At 36.6% G+C, this 24,111-nt stretch overlaps 1 protein-coding gene across 1 annotated transcript; it reads right to left on the reverse strand.

The window, feature by feature from the left end:
* Positions 1–3,040: 3,040 nt before the first annotated feature.
* LOC123744860 (dnaJ homolog subfamily C member 2) lies at positions 3,041–20,380 on the reverse strand. Its single transcript, XM_045725048.2, is given in 15 exon segments — positions 3,041–3,288; positions 3,690–3,856; positions 4,473–4,681; positions 6,303–6,475; positions 6,953–7,138; positions 8,573–8,701; positions 10,034–10,121; positions 10,789–10,914; positions 12,857–12,945; positions 14,432–14,521; positions 15,663–15,871; positions 16,740–16,758; positions 16,761–16,817; positions 18,637–18,824; positions 20,212–20,380. Coding segments are annotated over 15 exon segments (1,857 nt in total). The 5' UTR covers positions 20,276–20,380; the 3' UTR covers positions 3,041–3,225.
* Between the last annotated feature and the right edge of the window lie 3,731 nt (positions 20,381–24,111).

Consider the following 24,111-nt stretch of genomic DNA (forward strand, 5'->3'; position numbering starts at 1 on the left):
GACGGTAGTGGACGCCCTACCGACCCTGTGGGCGGTCGTGGACCCCATACCGACCCTGTGGGTGGCAGTGGACCCCATACCGACCCTGTGGGTGGCAGTGAACCCTATACCGACCCTGTGGGCGGTAGTGGACCCCATACCGACCCTGTGGGTGGCAGTGAACCCCATACCGACCCTGTGGGAGGTAGTGAACCCCCTACCGACCCTGTGGGCGGCAGTTGACCCCCTACCAACCCTGTGGGCGGTAGTGGACCCCCTACCGACCCTGTGGGCGGCAGTGGACCCTATATACTAATCCTGTGGGTGATACTGGACCCTATACTCATCCTGTGGGCGGCAATGGACGCCATACACATCCAGTGGGTGTTATTGGACCCCATACTTATTATGTGGGTGGTTGAAGCCCCATACCCATCCTGTGGGTGATAGTGGACGCCATACTCATCCTGTGGATGGTATTAAACCCCATACCCATCCTGTGGGTGGTTGTGAGCCCCATACCCATCCTGTGGGTGGTAGTGGACGCCATACACATCCAGTGGATGGTATTGGACCCCATACCCTTCCTGTGGGTGGAAGTGATCCCCATATCCATCCTGTGGGTGGATGTGATCCCTATACCCATCCTGCGGGTGGTATTGGACCCCTTACCCACCTAACAGGTGGTATTGAACCCTATACCCATCCAATATTTGGTATAGTAGACACCATACCATGCTGTTTGCAGTAGTTTACCCCATAAACATTCCAACGTAACATCGTTTTCTGTTAGCGTTCCTACAAAACATTCTTTAAAGATTTTTAAAGCACCAACTATGGTATAAAATATTGATTGGTGAAGCACTGTTATTCTATGTAATAATTTATAGTGCTTATTATAATTTACTAAGAACAACTAATATTTCTCAAAACAAAACTACGAACCTTCAATAGGATATAGCTGATCTGTAATATTATAATAGCATGGACAATAGAAGGTAAATTTCACAACCCATGTGGGACCTGAAAACTACAATTTTCATTATAATTGAACCAATCACGACTATTCTGCTATCTACGTTGATGGACGGGTACTGTGAGACGTAAATTGGTACATGAGGAAGAGTTTGGGCCTTGGAAAAAAAGGTAACTGGGAATATATCACTTATGTACTAAATCACATTCAACATATTGACTTTAAGCATTAAGTCATATATGTGCTGTCTTGTATGAGAACGGGTTGAAGAGGGACAATGCAACTAGGACAATAAGGAGCAGGGCAGCGCTCCATCAAGTGACCATGGGTTAAGCGAGTATGGCCAATACGCAACCTCGCCAGACCTGTTTCCCATCGCCGGTTACAGTGGTAGGAGGACGGCCACGAGGAAACACGGAGAGATAAAGATAAACGGACAGACCCAGGTAACCCCCACTAGCATCATATGGCTACCATATTTAGAAAAGTTAATACCACCAAAGGCACAATAATTGTAAACTACTATATGAAATTTATGATTTTATTATGTAAACAATTACTAAAATCTGATCTCAGTAATGAAAACACAATCCTGTTTATTAACTATCTTTTAAAAGTCAAAAATCACAGTTGGACATTATCATATGAGGAAAAAGTCATTATTCACTACCCCCAGTTCTCTTTCCCCCAGTTCACTACAAATATTTTTCCTCAATATTGTTATGCAAGGTCTCAGGCAACAAAAATGTAAGCAAAATCATTACAGATAGATTTCACCATATGGAAAGGGTTTACATTCAAACTAACTATAAATTGATATCACTGTGTACCAGCCTGCAAGTATTCTTGCAATACACAAAGCACAGCTCTGGCAAAACTGTCACACACCCACACACATGCAACCACTGTCAAGTGAATTGGAATAATTACAATGGTTATATATATATATATATATCACTTGTACGTACACTTTGTCTATGTACTGTAGCGAGACTCAATATGTACCCGAAAAATATTGTTTCAGAGGAAATTCATTAAAGAAAGAAAGGCAGTTACTATTTCCAGACACCCTGCAGGATGCACACAAATTGTCCTCTACTGCTTCACAATTAAAGTAACTCACAATGCTTTTCCATAAATTGTAAACCTTTTTACTTAATTTGTTATAAATATTAAGAGATGCACATTGGCAATGACACAGTGGCACTTTGTGAAAAACCACAATTTGTAAAATCTACAAATGAAATGTTACCAATGAATAAAGTTTAGATTAAGGTCACAGGGGAACCAAACCAAAACAAAATTTTAAGTACTGCCTTGAAATATGGCATAAAAGTTCCTTCTAATTTAAATTAATTGTTCCTGTCCCCCCAGACTGTCAAGTATTATACAGTATTTCTGAAAAAATACTATGGTATTGCTGTGATTTTTTCACCAAAATTATACTTAAACTGCTTTAGCTATTGCTAATATTACTTTAAACAATTTCTTTGTTAAATGTCATTGGGCAATAAGCTTCTAGATACAAAATACAAAATAATATCAGGTATTTTGTCCAACACCTCATCTTCAACAAAGTTACAAATGGCCAATGATATTTTATCTTTGCTTCAAGCCAGGAATATCATCATACAACGGTAAAGAAATAATTAATAATTCATTTATATGGCCTAGGAAGCATTATTATTTTCAAAATTACATTGAGATCACGATCCTAACTGTGAAGTTACAAATATACAGTAGTATTTTGCACTCTACAGCCATTTAAAACATTGACCATAGCATGTTGCATACACAACTCGCATTAATGGACTGACATGTAAACAATCCTATATGCTCATTTAAATAACTTTCATATAAATTATACATAATTTTATACTGTATATATATATAATTTATATACAGTATATAATATAAATTATATGGGAAGGGCTGAGGGGAGGACGATGGGAAGGGCACATGCACACATTTTAATATATTTAAATATATATATATATATATATATATATATATATATATATATTATATATATATAAAAGGGCAATGTCAGGTATCTTCAAGGAGATATGAGATTTATAGAGAAACTAAAGACAACATTCAATTTGGTGGAAAAGATGTATTGCAGTATAATTCTAATTTTTTTTTTTTACACTGAAGACATATGTACATTTACACAACTGCAATAGTCACTTCTGGATGTGCAAATTTCTGGCAACCAGTCAAAATGAAGTGTAACATACTGTACTGCATATAAACACGAGGATAACTTTCTATTTCTTGGCAGCAGCAGCAGCTTGAGCAGCCTTCTTTGCTTTCACCATCTCCACAAGCTCCTGAAAGTAGCACCAACCAATTAATACGCTACCTAGTCTTATAAATTACAAGGTAAAAAAAAAACTTGGCAAGTAAGGAGAAAAAATGAGTTTGCAGTTTCTGACCATACATTATAAAACCCTGACCATATCTTTTTCATATTTCCAAAATAGTGTCTTGAAATATCAATTATACAAAAGTATATATTAAGAAATATATTTGTAAATGAAAGTGTAAATGAAAGTGTTTTGTAAATGAAGTGTAAATGAAGCACTTGGAAAAGTTATGATCCCAATTAGCACACTAATCCATTCTGTCAATGTTACACCACAGTGTAACAATCATATACATAAACATACAGGCACACAGTACAATTTGTGTAAGTGTAAGAGGACAGAAGGGTACACGAAAATGAACATACCTTGTATCGTCTCATGCAGTCTTTCTTAGTACGGTTGGGGACACATTCGGCAATGCGGTCCCAGCGGTCTTGCGTGGAAACTGGATATGTCTTCAAAGCTTGTTCCAACAAACGTTGTTCCTCTGCACCCCAAGCCATAGTATTCATGCCTAACATCTCCTGTGGTGCTGTGCAGAAAACATTTCCTCAGTAAATAAAAATGGTACATTTGCAATAACACAAATTACTGTTTAGTCTCTCTAATGACTACAGCAAAAATTTATTCTACATTAATAAACTGTTTAATACATTCATAGGTATAGCATCCTGCTTTGTAGTCACAGGCAGCACTTGCCAAGGGAAGGAATGGTACCCATCCACATTGACTGGTTGGTATAGCGGAGGCTTTACTTCTTGCAGGTCAGCATTCGATTTCCCAGTGCTCCAAATGATTGGATACCATTCCTTCCCTCTGCTCTATCCCAGATCCTTGTCCTCATATTCCCTTCCAAGTGCTCTTAGTCATACTGGCTTAGCACTTTTTCTTCATTTATTACCTTACCTCCCCCTTAACCACATTCTTGGTTGACTATTACCTTCACCTATTACAGTTGTATATGCGAAGTTTATATCACCGATGTGACTAGTCTGAAATATTTTATTTAAACAAGCATGCAACACACTAGATATAGAATTACTGTACTTTGTATTTTGATGTTGAAAATATTACTTAACAATCCTAAACACTGGATAATCTTGCCAGACTCGTATTGCTGTAAATTAAAAATGGCTAATTTTACTCACTGTCAAACCTCTGTGAGGCCGTAGCATCGCTTATTGTTGGTTTACCCTGAGACTTCTCCATACTGTGGTAAGCATTTTTATTGGCAGCTTCACGCATATGTTGGTCCGAGTGTTGCAGCTCTTTGGCCTTACTGAGAACCTCTTTAGCATGTCGTACTATGCCTGTAGTGGTAGTGTGCTGGTTGATGTACTCGGCAACAACGTCCCACCTGTACAGTGAAGATTATGAATACTGTAGAGTGAAATAGACTTACTTGGTAGAATTACTGTACTGTATAGCTTTCCTAGTTGGTTATTCTTATGAGCAGCTGATACTGTTCTTCTCTGTCAAAAATACTAACTCATACTTTAGACAAATTTGCTCACACATGCAACAAATTACAAGAGAGAAAAATACACCAAGGCACATAATAATCTTGCATTCTATTACATTTTGTCTGTTTATGGTATTTTTGTAATCCAGAACAAACTTTACAATTCCACTCTCTCTTGCTGCTAGCCTTTCATCCTTCACTTTGGTAAGTACTAGAAACACTCATGTTATTACAAGAAATTATTATTTTTCAAATGTTTTCATTCCTTCTACTCTTGTTCATTAACTTTTTTAAATTGGATACAATGGGATACACACTATCTTCACTCATTTTTGTTTTCAGACAATATTATTGCTCCTTTTTTTGTCCTTTTTTGGGTTTATATTTTAATCCTCAACTTACCTAATTTACCAACTTTTCTTAATCTCCTCATCAAGCCTTATACAGCCTAATGTGTCAAGATTTTTTTATTTAGTCTCTCTCTCTCTCTCACTCACTCACTCACTCTCACACACACACACACACACACACACACACACACACACACACACACACACACACACACCACACACACAGATTTCAGGAGGATAGGAAAATATGAGAGACTGGAGTGAAACAAATGATGAAAGTCTTAGAATACCAGGAAATTGCAGTGCTCAGGATAGGAAACTTTGGTCATTAAGAGGAAACCTCTCAAAGACAGAAAAGCTAAAATTAAACCTTGATGAAGTGAAAAGTCTAAATGGGAATAGAAAAAGAAGGAAAATATTCTTCTACAAGCTGATAGGGACTGGAGAGCCTGTGAAATGGTACATAAAAACAAACCAACACAATCATTAGAGAAAGGGGGGAGTAAAGGACAAAGGAAGAGGGAACATGTTTCTGAAAATTGTTTACACCAACATAGGTGGAGCGAGATAGAAAATACTGGAGCTAAACAATATAATTTAATTAAAAGGCCCAGATACTGTCACTTGACAAAAATGTTTTAAATGACCTCATTAAATGAGCCCAAAGGGCTACTCAATTTGGAGACATGACAGAATCATTAGAAAGGGTGGAAGTGTGGCTGTGCTGGTGAAAGAACACATGAAGGAGAGAGTTAATAATCAACAACCCACGAGAAGCTGACATAATGGCACTGCGGGTTTGGAATCGGGATGATAAACTGATAATCGTAAATGCCTACAGCCCATCAGTATGCAACATATGGACAAAGGAGGAACTAGATGACAAACAAGTTCCATCAATTGTAGATTTAATATTCACCAAGAAAGAAGATATATTTGACATTCAGTACCTTCCTCCCACGGAAAAGAGTGACCATGTCCTGTTGGAAATTAAATATACCATGCGATATAGCCAAGAAGAGAATGACGAAATTGAAGTAGTTGATAAACTTGATTTCAAGAGAGGACATTATAGGGAACTTAGCAAATTCTTTAATTAATTTAATTGGAAAGACTTATTGCTAGGCAAGTAAGTAAATGAGATTACAAAATATGTAACGACTTACCGCTTTGTTGTACCAGCTGGAAAGAGATTTACGGCCTTGATGAGAAGCTGGAGATCATCCTGACACCAGCTTTTGTGTGAGGAGCCTTCACCACCACTTCCACTGCCACCTCTAGAAGCTGCCACTGATACTTCCTCTCTCTCACGTTTAATGCGATTGCGAACTTCTGTTACCTAGACGATAGAAACTTCCTGTATTTTTATGTAACTTTCATTATGGAAGTGTAACAGTGCAAGTATTTTGCACTCTTTCATGTATAATTGTGAGTTGTAATTGTGTGTGTGTATGTGTGTATAAATCTAACTACTCAAGAGAAGAGGAGCAGGTGTATATATATGATCACTCCATACAAAATACTGAGGTGAGGAATATACAGGGTGGATAAAGACAAGACTAAACCAAAAGGAAGGAGAACAGTTTAAGTTGTAAATGCAACCGGAGTTGAAGATATTTAAGGAAATACTCTTACTGTGTACAGATGGTTAACAAGTAGAATGAACTAGAAGTCATTAAAGCCACCTACATCCAAAGCTTCACGAGCAAATAAAATTTAGAACTAGACAAGTCTATATAAAAAATATAAAAAAATACACAATGTACAAAAAGCTATAAAATAACCTCTTATAAGATACTGCTCAGTAAGAACTCACCTCCTTCATTAGAACTCCTCTGCCTTTAGTCTGATCTTTGCCAGCCTGAGAAAGTTTCTTGTTGAGCTCTTCAATTTTGACAAGTTCTAGAGCCTCACACAGCAGCTCCACATCTGTCATCACCTGCACCCGTTCACTTTCTTCATTGCTATAATAATTATTGTCCTTGCAAAGTGTGCGTAAACTCTGGAGTGGCAAATGACAAAAAACAAATTAATAAAATGTCTATTCTCTAAGAAGGTGACTTTTGTCAATATGAAAATACAAAGAAAGAAATAAAACGTTCTGACTTGGGCTTGCAACAGGTCTAGTGCGCTAGTTAACCCTTTGGCAGCCAAATGGTATGTAAACAAATCAGCACCAATTGCCTTTTTCTCGAGATGGAGGAGAGCCAGTCACCAACCAACTTGTCCTCTCGAATAATACGTCACGTTTTGACATCAAAATCTCCAATGAACAAAATATGATACTGTACGAGTTCACTTTTCTGAAGCCCAATGAGCCATATATTTGGGTTATCCGACGAACATCGCTGCTGGATATTTTTCTGGCAAAACTTTGAAATATCAGGTAACTGGAGATTTTGCTGGATGGACAGGCATCAGGCCACACTGTATTAATCCTGTACAGCAGTGGCTTGAGGTGCGGGAATGGGAGGTGTTGGGGTGGCTGGTTTTGGGTTAGGGGTGTCAGGAGAGATTGTCTGGAGAATGAAGGCTTATGATCTGTATAGTATAGAATAACCAGGAATTATGTTAAAATAATTCAGTACAGTAAAACTATAAAGAAATATTACGTATTATAACAAATACAAATTTCTTGAAACTGTGTGTACAGACTGTAGTTTCCTGTTAAAATTTAGGCATTTTCTTGCCAGCTGGTGGTCTACGTAACGTGTCTGCATCTCCCAGTGAAGCTGTCCAGGCCATTTGCTCTCGATCCTTGAATTATACCACAGTGCCACACCATTAGTGAAACATTTTCTTAAATTGCCTTTTGTTTTGATAGTAACTTTGATAATGTTTTGCCAAGACTATGTCTAGTAGCAGCAACAAGCATCCTGGAGGTATTAAGAGGAAGAAGGTTGTGCTAACGCCACCACAGACAACCAAATGCAGTTTACTCGTGTCTTATGTTGACGTGCTAATTCATTTTTCATCCAACTGTGCTAATCCAGAAGTTGGAAACATTATCAGTACTTGAGGTGAACCAGAGCTGATCCTCTAGTAAAGCCAAGCCATGCAAAAACTATACTTTTGTATTAAGTAATAATCAAAAGAAGGGACCAAGTCGGAAAGACCATATACTGTAGTGTCGCTAATCATCATTAAAGATGCCAACATAACAACAAAAGAACATAAGGCGAGCAATATCAAAGGTATTGGATTCACCAAAGATTCTATCTTGGGACAAATGACCTTGAGTGACACACTTGTTAATTTTTGTAATTAACGTGTTGTTGCCATGCCTACTGTGCATTCTATGGCTCCCACCAATTTACTAAAATTCTTTGAACTATTGTATATACTTCTGTAGTCCCATTTTAGTAATGTTTACACAATATATTTTACATTTTTTTAAGAAATTTCATGCAAATAATTAACCCCCTGTTCAGCTTACCTTGCGTTCTTTTTTGAATGCCTTTTTCAATGCCTCTCGCTCTTTCTTCTCTATTTCCTGCCTTGCTCTTTGTTCAGCTTCTTCAACTTCCCTTTTCTTTCTTTCTGCTTCTTCAGCTTCTCGTCTTATCTAATCAGTATTAAAAAAATTAGTCCCAAGGATGTGAAAATACAGTACAAAGCCCTATTCAACAACTTTACAAGGTCTGTAAAAGCTTCAATTACAGTGCAGTAAAGCTAATCTTGATGAGAAATATAAGTACTCTTTCATGGTTTTTTAACAAACAAATGATTCTTTTGTAGTTTTACCATTCAGTTAACTACATCTGTAGTTATACTGTTCAGTCAACAACAACTGTCAAAGAATTCTAGACGATGATTTATGAGTAGCTACTGAGAACAGTGTGTACTAACCTTAGCAAGCATTTACAAGTGAAATCAAAGGAAGGATCCATAAAATGACAAAAGCATAGGGAATAAAAATATGGAAAAACAGCATTTATTGAAAGGTTAATGTACTTTACATCCTTTTTATTAACAGCAGCCAAGATGCATTACTTCCTCCCAGAAGCTCCCCATCTGGTTATGGCCACAGTAATGTCTCTAGGAAATTTTATATTCATACAGTTTTCATGCTCAAGCTCTCTAAACCCCCTCCCATTCTTTCATATACTGTTCAACTCGCCCCTTTCCAAGTGACCAAATAAGCCTCTCATTTCACCACTGTACACACCCCTCTTGTCCAATGCTTCTCGAGCATCCTACTACATGCCCAGGCCACCCCAAGCATATAGTGCTTCACCCATCCCACATCTTATGTCCTCACCCCTTGCACTCGAATCACATCTATACTTCCTCATTGCTCTAACCATCACACAAAGCTCATACTTTCCAAAAACAACTTTGAATTGATTAATAACATCTCATTTTTTCCTTCAGTATTCTTCTTACGCACTTGAGTATATGTACTTCCAAAAGAAATCTGTCTACTTGCCTAATACTTAATTCCACATACCTTTGCAATAATTCAAGAGGGTCAAGAACAGATGCACTTATCATGGCATTAATACACATACAGCATTACACATTTTGCGATGCATACAAAAACATAATAAACAAAAATAGCAGTAGACAAAAATCCATAATGGAAAAATTCCATATTAATTTTAAAAAACTTATAACTGCAATGATTGGGGTAAAGTCAATGGGTTTAGTGATGATGAAAATATCAATACATATTCTATAAAGCTAGGGAAGATTCTGCACATCAATTGGATGATATTAGATATGGAAAATATAGCTGAAAAAAGATAAAGATGAATAGGTATGTACATATAAAAGAAATCATAGTACATGATAATAAAATTCTTCAAATCTTCTTTTAAATTATAAATAGAAATTTAACTGGTTTTCAATGAAATGTATAGATGATAAATATAGATGGCAAGTCTCCAAAGCTCACCCTCTCCTCCTCTTCCATCTTTTGTCTGATTGCATCTGCCTTAGCCTTTTTGTACGCCAGTCTTCTCTCCTTCTCTTCCTCCTTAAATCTGTAAGTTGGAAATATATTATCAATTATACTTAGCCACGTCTTCACTATGATTCTTGATAAACTAACCAATTTCACTACTTGAGGAATTCAACACTGCACACGCATGTCTTAATTCATTAAAAGTCCTCAACACATGACATCCTAAATCTTGTATATACCGAGACAGCCTAGACACTTGTCATTTGCTAATGACAAAGTAAGATATCTTTATTGTTTCTAGCTAATTAATGTCCTTGATCATTTAAGAATAACAATAGCAGATCCTCTTAATTGTTATCCCATTAATATATGAGCATTTAAACCTAACCAAACCTGAAGCTAACTCAACCAAGAATGATTGTTGTAATGGGCAGTAGAATGAATGCATCCAATATACCCAATTTTGACCAATTTTTTTTTTCAAGTCACAAGCAATCTTGGGACAAAATTATGTGCTGGATCAAGGTTCCTTTATTAGTAGACACGACACACACACAATTTCCCAAAAGGGAGAAAAAGAATTAGACAGGAAAGCATATTTCCTGCATAGCTTCAATGTTTATGAACCATCTTAAGTACACGAAACAAACTAGTAACAGCATTATGTAAGATACCTTTAGCTGAATTAATTATACTATATTTAAACTGCCTTATCAAGACTACTTGGGGAAAAAAAAAGTACATACTTTGAAATTCTGGGATCACAAGCATAGGTATTATCAACCAATCGTCTTAGTCGTGCCATCTCCTCTTTTCGTCTTCGAGCTCGTTCTACTTTGTTTTGTTTCTCAATCCAACGACGTTCTTCTCGGCTGATTGGAAAAGAAAATGGCAAAACTAAATATAACAAAAAAGCAATCAGGTGGCAGTAGGAAAGCAAAATGTGGGTTTAATCAACTCTGAGGTACACAATAATCAAGTTAAAATAACATTAATTGCAATAACACCAAAAAAATTACATTAACGTGATATTTATCAACGAGAAAATCAATTGGAGACACAAGGTGACTCGAACACCTTACTCCTGTACCATGACATAATGTCATGTAAACCTGGGATTCAGTGGCATCCCAGGTGGTATAGTTTATACCATGTTGTTGTATCCTGTTCTACAAACTACAATTTATTATTTCGTTAATTTCAATTATGCAATACTGACATCAAAAGCAAAAAATTATAATACAATGTATGAAGTAAAGATTGTGTAAAAAGAAAAAATAAGAATTAAAACAAACAGTGCCAATAACTGTGTGAATGTAATGAATCTTCTCAACTTGATGGATTACAAATTCACTGGATAAATTTAAAGGATACATCAATAAATTTAATATAAAATTTAGATTATTACAGAAACATGCAATTGTTTATGTAAAAATTAAAAAAAAATTGCATTTTGCCATTTAATTAATCATATTGCCTACTGGCCAGGGTTCAGTTCTAGGGTGGCTGAAGCAGTATTGACCAATACAAGTAAAGATAAAGATCATTTGAGGAAAACGAGCTTGATTGTTTGTTTGTTTAATGCAGTCTTAACAGCTGGAGTCAAATTAAGCACAAACTTGACGAAGAGTTCAAAGCTGTCACAACTAGATCACTTGGGAAACACTAGCTGATAAATATGCAAGTTAAAAACTAATAAATTAATTGGGTACAGCTGTAATAAGAGAGAAAAGCTAATATGCCGTGTAAATAAAATGAAAAATTATGTGCATATATATACTTTAATGCCTCTGGAAATTGCTTTGTCCTCTACAAAGTATATCTAGTGAGGCCACCTCCAGCAACACCAACACAGAAATATCTTGCACTTATAACAAGCTGCATTCTGCAATGTTTGCACACCTACAAGTCATGAAACACATACAGAGAAGGGGACGGGGACCACCCTTCGTTCCTGCTTAGTCTTCAAGTTTTCGTTTGAATTTGGTATTTATAACCTACAGCAAAATTTTACTTAATATAATGCAACAAATATGAAAGTGAGTGTAGAAAAAACTCAAGTGCTTTTATATCTACAAGATTATGGGTACAGTGCTTTGAAATTTTACTAAATGTGGTAATTTTCTCGCTCAACATTAAGGTATGAAAATATAATCACTTCTATTTTCTTCATACTTTGTCAACACCACCACAGAAGGTGTGGTGGTGTGGTAATTTTGTTTTAACCTGATATTTATATAAAATAAATAAATGCATGTCCTGTTTGGTCAATAGGTACAGTACTAAAATACAGGCAGCCCAAGATTTACACAGTACTGTACCGGAGAACGGATTTGGTGGTATGTGAGGTAAACACACTTTTACATAAAGTTTCAAAGAGTGCAATTCCAACGAAATGCAGATTGGGTACGAACTTCTGTAACACACTAATCTGCAAGTCACCTGTTCTCTCGTCAATGTGTTGGGCTCTCTTACATACAACATTCTTCTCTTTTATGAATCACTAATTATATTGTTGCAGCATTGTACATTTCAAGCATTTTGAAAATCATGTGCTGTATATGTTGGCTGGAAAGAGAAGGGAGCACCTAATACTGACATTCAAGGATGTTTTATCTAGTAAACCGGAATAAAAGCACTTTTGGAATTCTATGCAATTTAACCCAATTTTCCCAATATACTTTACCTTCAAGTTAGATGTAAAAATTTTACAGAAATATGACCCCACGGCACATTAAGAGACCTTCTGTAAGCATTAAGCTCAAGTACAGTATGAATAAAACTAAAAATAAACTTAAACATTTAAATACTAACTCTTGCCCTTTTTCCTTCTCTTCTTCATCCAAGTAAGAAAACTCGCGCCAAGACTCAAAATCATACCAAAAGGCATAGAACCTGTCCACCTGAAAAGAAAACAAAACCCATTATGTTTATTCTGTGCCACAGTCCAACCACTTGGGCTGGACGGTAGAGCTACGGTCTCGCTTCATGCAGGTCGGCGTTCAATCCCCCGACCGTCCAAGTGGCTGGGTACCATTCCTTCCCCTCGTCCCCTCCCCCAAATCCTTATCCTGACCCCTTCCCAGTGCTATATAGTCGTAATGGCTTGGCGCTTTCTCCTGATAGTTCCATTCCATTTCCATATACTGTGCCACAACTAGACGAACCACAAATTGCAGATCTCCTATTTGATTATAGGAAAATAAATATAATCTCATGGTTTCTAGCTGCATATGGTTTATGTTTCACTAAGGAAATAGTTTTATGTTGGAAATTAATTTAATTTTGTCGTTAAGCGGGCATAATGTCAAGAGGTGTTGCGAAGACTTGATGCCACTGTCGTGTGATTGCCAGACTAGCTTCATTCTGTCATGTATGGGCATAGTTCATTAGCATCAGGTTATTTCATACACTGGTCTCCGTGCATGGCAAACACATGGGGGTGTACTTTGCTTGTATGCTGTCACAGCAGGCTTGAGGGGGAGCAGGAGCCACCCATTTCTTGTGCGAGCAGGACACAAGAGTTCCCTCACCATGGCAAGAACCCCCCCACTGATGGGGAAAGGGTTCTTAGTTTGAATATTTATTGGTTTTATTTATGACCAGTCTAAGTACAGTATACAGTATATAAATATACAGTATAAAATAACTATAAATATACAGTATATAAATATTTGAAACAATAAACAAGTTTCTTTTTTCAAATGATAGTTCATATCTTATGGATGCTTGAAACAATAAATCTTACGAATTTCTCTTTTTCAAATGACAGTTAAAAGTATACAGATTATGGACTTTTTTTTATTAAATCTTTATAATTATAGATAGGAATTCATAACCAAATCTTAATTCCCAATATCTTCTATTTGCAAGACATTAATTACTGAAAGCTGTTGTCTAAGGTTAATAGAATCGGTGGATAGAGAAGGCCTTTTCTCTTCCCTAAAATGTAATAATTGAAAAATTGTGTGTGTCAACCCCAAATAAATCATTGATTCTTTGGTTTTAATTAACCATAACAGGAACACCTGTTGTGAAAGGGGCATATTATGGGAATTCTTGGATCTTACCCTGATCCCAAAAATCACACATCGTAAGCAATCATTAGTAAAAATGGCAATGCTCAATGGAAATACAGTGAGTGTTTAAACCATCTTGTACTGCCATCTTCCATGGTTAAATAGCATACACACTAATTAGATAAAAAAAAAAAAATGTACAGTGCATCCCTAATAATTTCATAGGAAAATATTATTAATTTTTTCTTTGTACAGTACTTTGACAGTACTTTGTCGTTTGCATTACAGTACCTATCTGAGGAAAATATGGCAACCTTAGATAACTAATGTTTCTCACCTCAACTATTTATTACGTATACTGATGACTTACTTTCTGCTTTGGGTCATCAGGCTTTCCAAGGCCAGGAACATGTTTTCTTGTTGACCATCGAGCATTGCGTTCCAGTACCGGAGTAAATACCTGAAACATAAGAAACATACAAATAGCATAAACTTCAAAACAAAAAATGTTAAAAATATTTATCTATATGAAAGCATCTATCTTTTAATACTACATTTACAGTATTGCAATTCTCCCCTTGTTTCCAATAACCAAAACTATATAATGAATACAGCCAGGATAGCTTAAAATCAGTGACATTCATGCTAAGGAGGTGACAGCGATTTGCTAGCCATGATCATCAAATATTCAGTTATTGTCTTTAATTCAGTCATACTATTTATGGAGCAATCTTTTTCCTTTTACGATTCTTCAGTGTGTCTGGTATAAATAAAATAAAATACCCATGATAGGTTCATTGATGAAAGAGTTAAGAGGAAGATGCAAAGAATTCTAGCCTCTCATCAATGTTTCCTCTTTACAAATAAAAACATTGTAGAAACAATTATAAATTCATAGAAATGTATTCTTCATTTTTCCAAATACTGTACTGTATCAGTACTTGCAGTAGGTACTTTACTGTCCTGAGCATGCCCTAACATACATGTAGATTATTTAGTTTAAATGATCGTGTCATAAGCCCTTCTCCAAGATACATATGCCATCGGCATTTACAACTGTTAAATACCTGTACAGTACAGGTATACTGTCGAGCAATGTTTTGTATATGCATTACGTGCATTTTTGCATAGAAAAAGGAGGACTTTGGAAGGTCTTGGGAATGTAAGCTTAATGATTGCTGCCTGCATTATGTCTGTGTCTTTGCTATTAATGTAACTAATATAAGAACATACAGCAAATACTGCCCCAGACATATGTATTCTCAAGAACTGTCTTTTTCAAAATGCATAAATAGGGTTGGCATTGATTCACATCTTTCACTCTCACACCAGGTGCTCTATTAGCAACACTGATAAGAGACCTAGCCCCCCCTACTCAACCGTACTGCCTTGATCAGCACCGAGTTCAACGGGCCTGTGTATGTACTTGTTAGTGGCTACAGGTTTTAACTCCAGTGCCTGCTCTAAGCATGTCACTTAACATTATACTACTGTTATTTGTATATCTGGTTTTATTTCATATTGCTTGTCTGGTAACCCCTAGTAGATCACAAACACATTTACTCATACTCTGTATGCAAAATAATTCAGATTATACAAACCTCGAAGAAATGAGCTTTATTGTAAGCATTTACTACAGGAACATCATCATCAAACTCTGGATCAACAGAGTCCCATGAACGACGCTTAATTGGATCTCCCAAAATCTCATTGGCTTTAGTAATACAGGTGAAATAGTCATCATCTTCACGAATCTCTTCCCCAGCCCCTCTTCTTTTATCAGGGTGGTGCCGAAGCACCATCATACGATCTGAAAAGGGCCAAAGAGTTTGGTTAATAAAACACGTAATCCTCTAAACCACAGCTATTCAATTCACAGCACGCAGTGGCCAAATTTGCTTCATGATTCTTTCATAATTGGTCTTTTGACAGTCGGAGACATAATATAAATATGATTAGAGACATATTAGCAGTCAGCGAGGGATGATGGATGACAATGACAGACCCATGCCATTCTGGAGACATGCCTATTGCAATGCTTGTAATCGTACACAATTTCCATATCTTATGGATGCTTGCAAACATTGTACTCTATTTCTTTCACATTTCACTTAATTTACAGCAAGATAGCTTTGATATACTTATTTGAAGAAGTTAAGTAATTATATATTTTTGTATTTTCTTTCCACAGCAGTGTGTGGAGACTTCTCAATTAACGAGGGACCTCATTAACCAGACATGCATCTAGTCAATAGAGAATGAGTCTTGGATATTTCTAAGCCTGGATAATCCAAGAATCTGGAAACAGGGATCTGAATAATAGGAGTTAAGACTGTATAGCTAGCAAGTATTATCTATATTAACAAGTTATAATTATTATACAGTATATAGTTATAGTATCTATTAGCATTAGGCTAATTGAACAATGTGTACTACTATTGGACTATTATTATTTTAAAGTCCAGTAACTCAAATTCCTAAAAGCATTTTACTTCTAATCAATAATAATATAGTACAAATTGGAGCTCCTAGCTAGAAATTATTATTTACTGTATTTACAATAGTCAAATTTATGTTTGAAGCTTGAATTTTAAGTAGTAAATCTTCATGGAACTGATTGTAATCGCAGCCCTTTCTCTGGTAAAACCATGCACACCAAATAAGTGAACTTTACTCACAAGCTCTCTTTATAGTCATCATCCTGATACCTTGTACCGATACTTCTTCAGTCCCAACACAGAATAGTGATCTTGATCCTGTAATACAGTATAACTGATTTTAAATGACAATCCTTTAGAAGCTTAAATAATTTAATACAACATTAATGAGACCATAATTAATTACATACAGATTATTTAAAGCTACATAACATGCTTCGAGATTGCAAAAACAAACTTGTTAACTTGTGATCAATCTTGTGTAAAACTCTACACACATTAACTTGTAAACTTTTGTTAGTTATTCTGCTGCTCCCAGAAGTATATTGATCCACCGAGCCTAATGTTGGATCACTGTGTGGGGGCTAGACGAATTTATGGTACTAATACCACAAGGCATGAAATGCTCCTGCAACTTCGTATTAGAAGACGGAGATGCTGGAGGTTTTAAATTAAAGCAGCCAAGGTAACAGATAATCTACTTGTAGTTTGCTCAAGGACCCTAAGCTATCAAAGTCCCAATGACAACCTGAATTTAAAGGTTGTTACCAAGAGGAAAGGTTCCCTTAACTACATCAAATAAGGTCAAACATGAGCTTTGCCTGATGACCACCTATAGTGACATCACTCTTGATTAACAACCACTCTGATTCGGTCCGTCCAAGGACAGACCGAAACATCGTCATCCCTTCACCTTCTACTGTGTGGTCTGGTCAACATACTTTAGCCACGTTATTGTGACTCATCGCCTACAACAACCACGCCTCTCCTCCCCCTTCCCCCACTCCCTGAATACTATATCCTTCTGGCTGAAATGACAGACCCGACAGCACAGTCTGCTTTCTTTTATGAACTTGACCTGTACAATACATATCCTTGCTTCCTTAATCATGCTGATGGTGACACTACATTCTGTGGCACCCTATGCTAACCTCAATTCAATGCTGGAGGATAATACATTTTGGGTGTAAAGAAGTACAAGATGTACAAGCTTCTTACAAGACCTTTAGGCCTCATCTTCATGGAACAAGAGGTTCCAAAATGGGGAAGACATTAGGTGGAAGTATAATTGTACACTGCTTCTGCACTCAGTTACTCTTACTCTTTCTTCCGTATGTCACTTCCCTACACTCCCTTCTCTTACCAATTCCCTCCCCCCTTGCCTTAATATGCTTATTATATCCACCAACTAGTTTACTATATACTGTAATGTATTCCTCACGTGTTTCACCCTCCTTAATTCTGTTTCCTTTTGATACAATTTATTACTCTTTGTATTATAAAATAAAGTCATAGGTTATAATTAATATTAATATACTTATTTTATTTTCTACACTATTTGGAATTATTGAGAGGAAATCTCTGAGCGTTGCGCGGGAAGGGAGGGATATGGGGGGGGGGGGGGGGTAATCCAGGTTAACAGCCGAGGACAACAATTCATGGGGGGGGGGTTAACTAGAAGGTACATCCTTTGAAAACCATACCAAACTCTTACAAATATTTCTATTTAACAAACTCTCAATATGATGTCAAGGTTCAAAGTGGCTTGAGCTACAGGCATCAAATTACAATTACAGTACTTACTTTTCAGTAAGAATTTGCACAGCACTGACATCATAATATTATATGAATTTCATACATCCAATGGCCACAAACACCTTGCTGGAATTTTTACTCCTTTCTAACTTTATAAGCTCTGTTTATCACTTGCTTTCCACCAAATTAACCTTTGTTTAACTCTACATTTAATGTAGCTTGTTGGTTCACGTAAGAATAGACTTCATATACATTGATACTTGCCTGCTTGCATGCATACACAGAATACATACTGTATATACACACACATACTGCATATACTTGATACAGTAATAAATATGCATGCATACTACATACACACAAAATAATGATTCATATCTACCTTCCAATCAGCAGGGTTGAGTGATCTGAGATACTGAATATCATCCTCAATCTCCACTTCAGGGCCTTCCTCTCCTTCACTTTCTTCCTCGCTCTCCCCAGCAGAGGAGATGAGGTGGCCACGCAGCCTCCGAGCTTCATATGCATGGAACCACCTGCCAACTGGCTCTACCTCAACCTGTATGAGAGCTAAAGCAAAACAACACCCCTATTAAACAAAAATAAACGAACAATGTACCCAAAACACAATGGGAGGATCTTTTATTAAATTTAATTTTAACTGTCTAGGCACTGAATAGGACACGAACTGAATTATAAAGTATTATTCAATACACTGCCCTCTCCCCCCAGCCCTGAGTCCTGAGACTAACAAAGTGTAGATATTAAATGTAGAAGCATGTGAAATCTTCATAAATATGTTCTAATAAATAGGGTTAACTCTAAAGAGAGAAAGCAGAGCTACACTATAAAGAGTGGTTACATAAATACTCATGTGACAGCCAATTTTCCAAGGAATGCAGATCTTCACAGAAATAGAAAAAAAAACTCAGGTATATCCAATCCCATTACTCACAAGAGGAGTCACTGTATGACAAGTATAGCTCTCATCCTGGAACTAAGATAATTACAATTAAGTAATTAATTATAAGTCAGCACACTCCAACTTCTTACATGTTCTGGTCAATGTCTGACACTTTACATGAATAATTAATATATGCAGTACCAGTAATTAAACAAAACACAGTATAGAATAATAATACTGTATCTACACCATTTAGCCTAGCCTAACCTGATGATCATTTCATCTTGTGTATAACATCTTTCTTTATCAATAATTATTAAATATTCAGTGCTCGCTCTAAGTAACCCGCTGCAGACTATATAGACACAGGTAACTTTATACCAAAGACTTCCCAAATTAATTTTAATCCTACCTAACCAATCTTAATAAAATTTAAAAAATTAGAAAATGAGCCGTGTTGAAATGCCTCTGTACAATTAGACTGTACTCTGGCTATACTGGCAAAATTAGTGACTAATAAATGTGCCGCAAGTTGACCAAAGCGTACAATGAGTTCGTACGGGCGGGCTCTGGGTCCCCCGCTACCTATTAACAACCGTAGCCATACAAATATGCCACACACGATCCACTCAAACCCTGATGTTCCGGACCAAGTAAAAAAGCCAATCTCAAAACAAAAAATCTATAAAAATAAAGCATAAAAAATAATAAATGCCCAAGTCTATGCCCACTGAATCAAGTCTGCAGAGTACCTACAGAGCAACATTAAACCATCAACACGAAACACCAACAGATCAGATCAGATTTAAGCCAAGCAGATCAGCAACCAAAAAAAAAGAACCATACCCACTCTTCACCCTAGGGAACTGGATACACCATTCCTGATCACCACCACCAATCACAGATCTCTCAAACCAATCAGTTATTAAAGATAATTATTAGTAATGTGTCCCAAACGAGACACACACACACCCGGCCTGGTGTGTCTCTCTCTCTCCCTCCTATGTTAACCCACGACCTCCCTCCTTTGCCCACCTCGGCTCCTATACTCACGTGTAAGTCGCCTCTTGATGATGACTGCAACGCTCGAGTCCTCGGTATCCATGTCGGCAGTCATAGTTAAATATTATAGAGCCTCGGGGGTGAACTGCTACAAAATAAGAAGACACATTTTTGAGCGGTTGAGAGGATGAGCCGGAGAGGGCGGACTACACGTGCTGCCGTCACAGAGCACCGCCTCCACCACCCGCGTCTCCAGGGGCAGGCTCCTCTAAATTAATTAAATTACATTAAAATAAATAATAATAATAATAAATAAATGTTTATTCAGGTAAGGTACATACAAACAAGAGATTTTACATAAATTGATCGATTTATAGATAGAGCTAGTACATACTATGCCTAAAGCCACTATTACGCAAAGCGTTTCGGGCAGAATGAGCTAAAATTCAATTTTGTATTCAGGAAAAGTATATACAAAGTTGATTTACAAATATAATGTTGGAGTTATAGATACAGTTAGTATATACAATACTTAAAACCACTAATACGCATGGTGTTTCATACCAAGCCAACATTATATATAGAAAAGCTGTAGGAAAAACTACTGTAAAAAAGTACAGTAGTTACATATACTGAATGAACCATGATAAGGGGAAAGGTAGTTATTATATGACTACCTTTCGTTTGATATTCCAAGAGTGCAACCTAACCAAACCAGAAATACTCTGTAAATCAAGGGTCTCAAAATGTTGAATGACCTTCCCAATCCCGTCAAGGACTGCCCCTCTCAAGTTCAAGTTCAAGTATGTTTATTGAGATAAGCAATAAATACATCTCAAAGGGATAGAGTAGCTTAGGCTATTTCTACCCCCCTCTACTTCAAGTCCCTCAAGGGGCGCACAAATTCAGTGAGTACAAATAGACATATAACAGTACAAGAATCCCATTTAACATTGCATACAGCAAGTACAGCATATAATTGTTACATTCTTGGGGCAAAATTCTTGTAGCTCCTAAGTATACTGTCTATTATACCATTATCACACATCCAAACAATTTGATGTGGTACACTATTTATTTCCTTATTTCTATATTTTTCAATAAGGTGACACTCTAATACATAATGTTCTAAGGTGTGGGCGTACGGCATACTACATAATTTACACTCCTTATCTTTTTCACTGACATCAACACCGTATTGCCAGATATATTTGTATCCTAATCGTAATCTCATGTAAATTGAATCCTTCCAAGTAGACTTTCCTTTACCATAAGTGAAGGACGAATTTGTATTTATTATTGAATAATTCTTAAGTGTGTTACTACTGTCCACCATTGCCATTCTCTTTATCATTTCTTCACCCTCCTGAATCACCTTGAGTCTTGTTTTTATTTGTTTCAAGGTTAACTGACATACAACATCAACAAGAGTTTTTTCAGTGGCTCTCTTCGCTATGTCATCAACTACCTCATTCAACTGTATTCCCACATGTGAAGGGATCCACATGAATCTTACTTTATACCCAGTTTTTTCTAGTCTCTTAACATTCTCTCTACACTCTATCACAATATTCTGATATACTGGGCGTCTGCTATTTAAAGACTCTAACGCTCCTCTGCTGTCAATAAAGAAGCAAACATTTTTACCACATTTGACTACTGCCTGTAATCCTGCTAATACTCCTTGGAGTTCAGCCTGCGTTGAAGAGACATTGTCAGTTAAGCGGCGTCCAATAACAGTATCTACAGTGCCGATGTCAGTGTACTCCCTGATCAAGACTCCACATCCTGCCTTCCCATCCCTAGCTACTGACCCATCACAATATACATGTAGAGTGTTTTCTGTAGGCAGTTTTCTAATTATACAATCATATGTTGCCCTCAGCTCTCCTATTTCATACATACTTTTTTTCTTATGCAAGGGAGTAATTACTACATCTACATTACAATCCTCCCATGGTGGTGTAAATTTTCTCTTGGGCACAGCAACACACTCTGTAATAACATCATACTTTATAACATTATGACATAATTTATTCATATATACTCTCTTCTTCATCATACACTGTTCACTACTTCCCACCTTTTGAACCGAGAGGATTAATTCATTAGCTCCCCCACCTCTCATTAATCTAATGGCAGAGGCTACATTTATCTCTGAAATTCTATCCCCAATACTCTGCAGATTCAACTCCATCCTCATTATCTCAATCATAGCATTTCTTGGGCATCCTAAGATAATTCTCATTGCTTCATTTTGTACCTTCTCCAACTTGCCCATCCTACCTTTACCAAAACAAGAAATGACAGGTGCAGCATAATCAATAAGAGATCTTACAGTACTCAATACAATACAATACAATACAATTTTATTTAGGTAAGGTACATACATACAATAAATATTTACAAGGATTGTTTAACTTATAGGTATAGCTAGTACATACAATGCCTAAAGCCACTATTACGCAAAGCGTTTCGGGCATGATAAACTTAAATGACAAGCTTAATACTAATTGAGCATAATGAGTAGAATGAAAACAAGAAATGAAAACATAGATGAAAAAGCAGCACAAATACAATTATGTCGACAAACAGCGCTCTTTAAAGAAAAAAAACAGACATTGGTTGACAATAGAAGGGTAAGGTAGGTTACAGGGAATTTATTAGGTATAGCTTCGCTTTTAACTTAAACTGGTTGAGAGAGGTACAGTCTTTAACATGGTTGGGAAGGTCATTCCACATTCTGGGCCCCTTGATTTGTAGAGCATTTCTAGTTTGATTAAGTCGTACTCTAGGAATATCAAAACTGTATTTATTTCTGGTGTGATGCTCATGGGTTCTGATACAACCTTCTATGAAGCTTTTGAGATCAGGATTGGCATTATAGTTTAGCGTTTTATATATGTATAATACACATGAGAGAATGTGCAGTGACTTAATGTCTAACATATTCAGAGATTTAAGTAGGGGTACCGAGTGATGTCTGGGGCCAGAATTGGATATTGTCCTAATAGCAGCTTTGTGTTGAGTAATAACATTCAAGTATAACACTCAAGTATAACATTCGTAGCACAGGGACTCCCACTCCCTTTCCACAGCATGCCAAAGCCTTCAGAGGTTGTAATCTCTTCCGACATTGACCCAACAGTCTGTTCATCTCAGCTTCCAAACTCTCATGGGTATATCCAACATATATGCCTAAATATTTATATATATTAACTCTCTCTATATTTTTATCGTTTATTTTCAAAACAATGGGGCTCCGACTTCTACATTCAAACTTAGTTTTGTTTTCATTAACCACCAATCCCATATGGTGACACAGGTTTCCGAAATTGTCCAACACTGTTTGAACCTTTGAAATATCTTTGCCATGAAACAAAATATCATCGGCATATATGATCGGAGTTACCCCATTTGAGTATCTCTCAGATGCTATCTTATTCATTAGTACATTAAACAGGGTGGGACTCAACACTCCTCCCTGAGGTGTGCCGAGTTCAAAAGACCTCACACCTGACATACAACCTTGATACCACACCTGAGCCTTCCGTTCGTAAAGATAATCCCCTATCCAGCGTAATAATTTCCCTTTAACACCAAGACTAGCTAATTCATATAAAATAACCTCTTTGTTGGCTTTATCAAAAGCTCCTTGTAAATCAATGAAAATTCTATAATAATAATTTTCATTAGCTAGACATTTAATAATACAATCAGAGGTACTTTTTCCTTTGAGGAACCCGAACAAATTACTAGACAGCTGATCACCTATTATATATAAAAGTCTATTTAAAATGATCCTCTCCATCATTTTACAAAAACACGAGGTTAAAGACACAGGTCTATACTCTCCATTGGCTTTAGGGATAGGGATGATCATAGCTTTTTTCCATTTACTGGGAATACTGCCCTCTTTATAACTAATATTAAAGAGGTCTAAAAGTGGGC

The sequence above is a fragment of the Procambarus clarkii genome, chromosome 70 (genome assembly GCF_040958095.1).
Source record: "Procambarus clarkii isolate CNS0578487 chromosome 70, FALCON_Pclarkii_2.0, whole genome shotgun sequence".
NCBI lineage: Eukaryota > Metazoa > Arthropoda > Malacostraca > Decapoda > Cambaridae > Procambarus > Procambarus clarkii.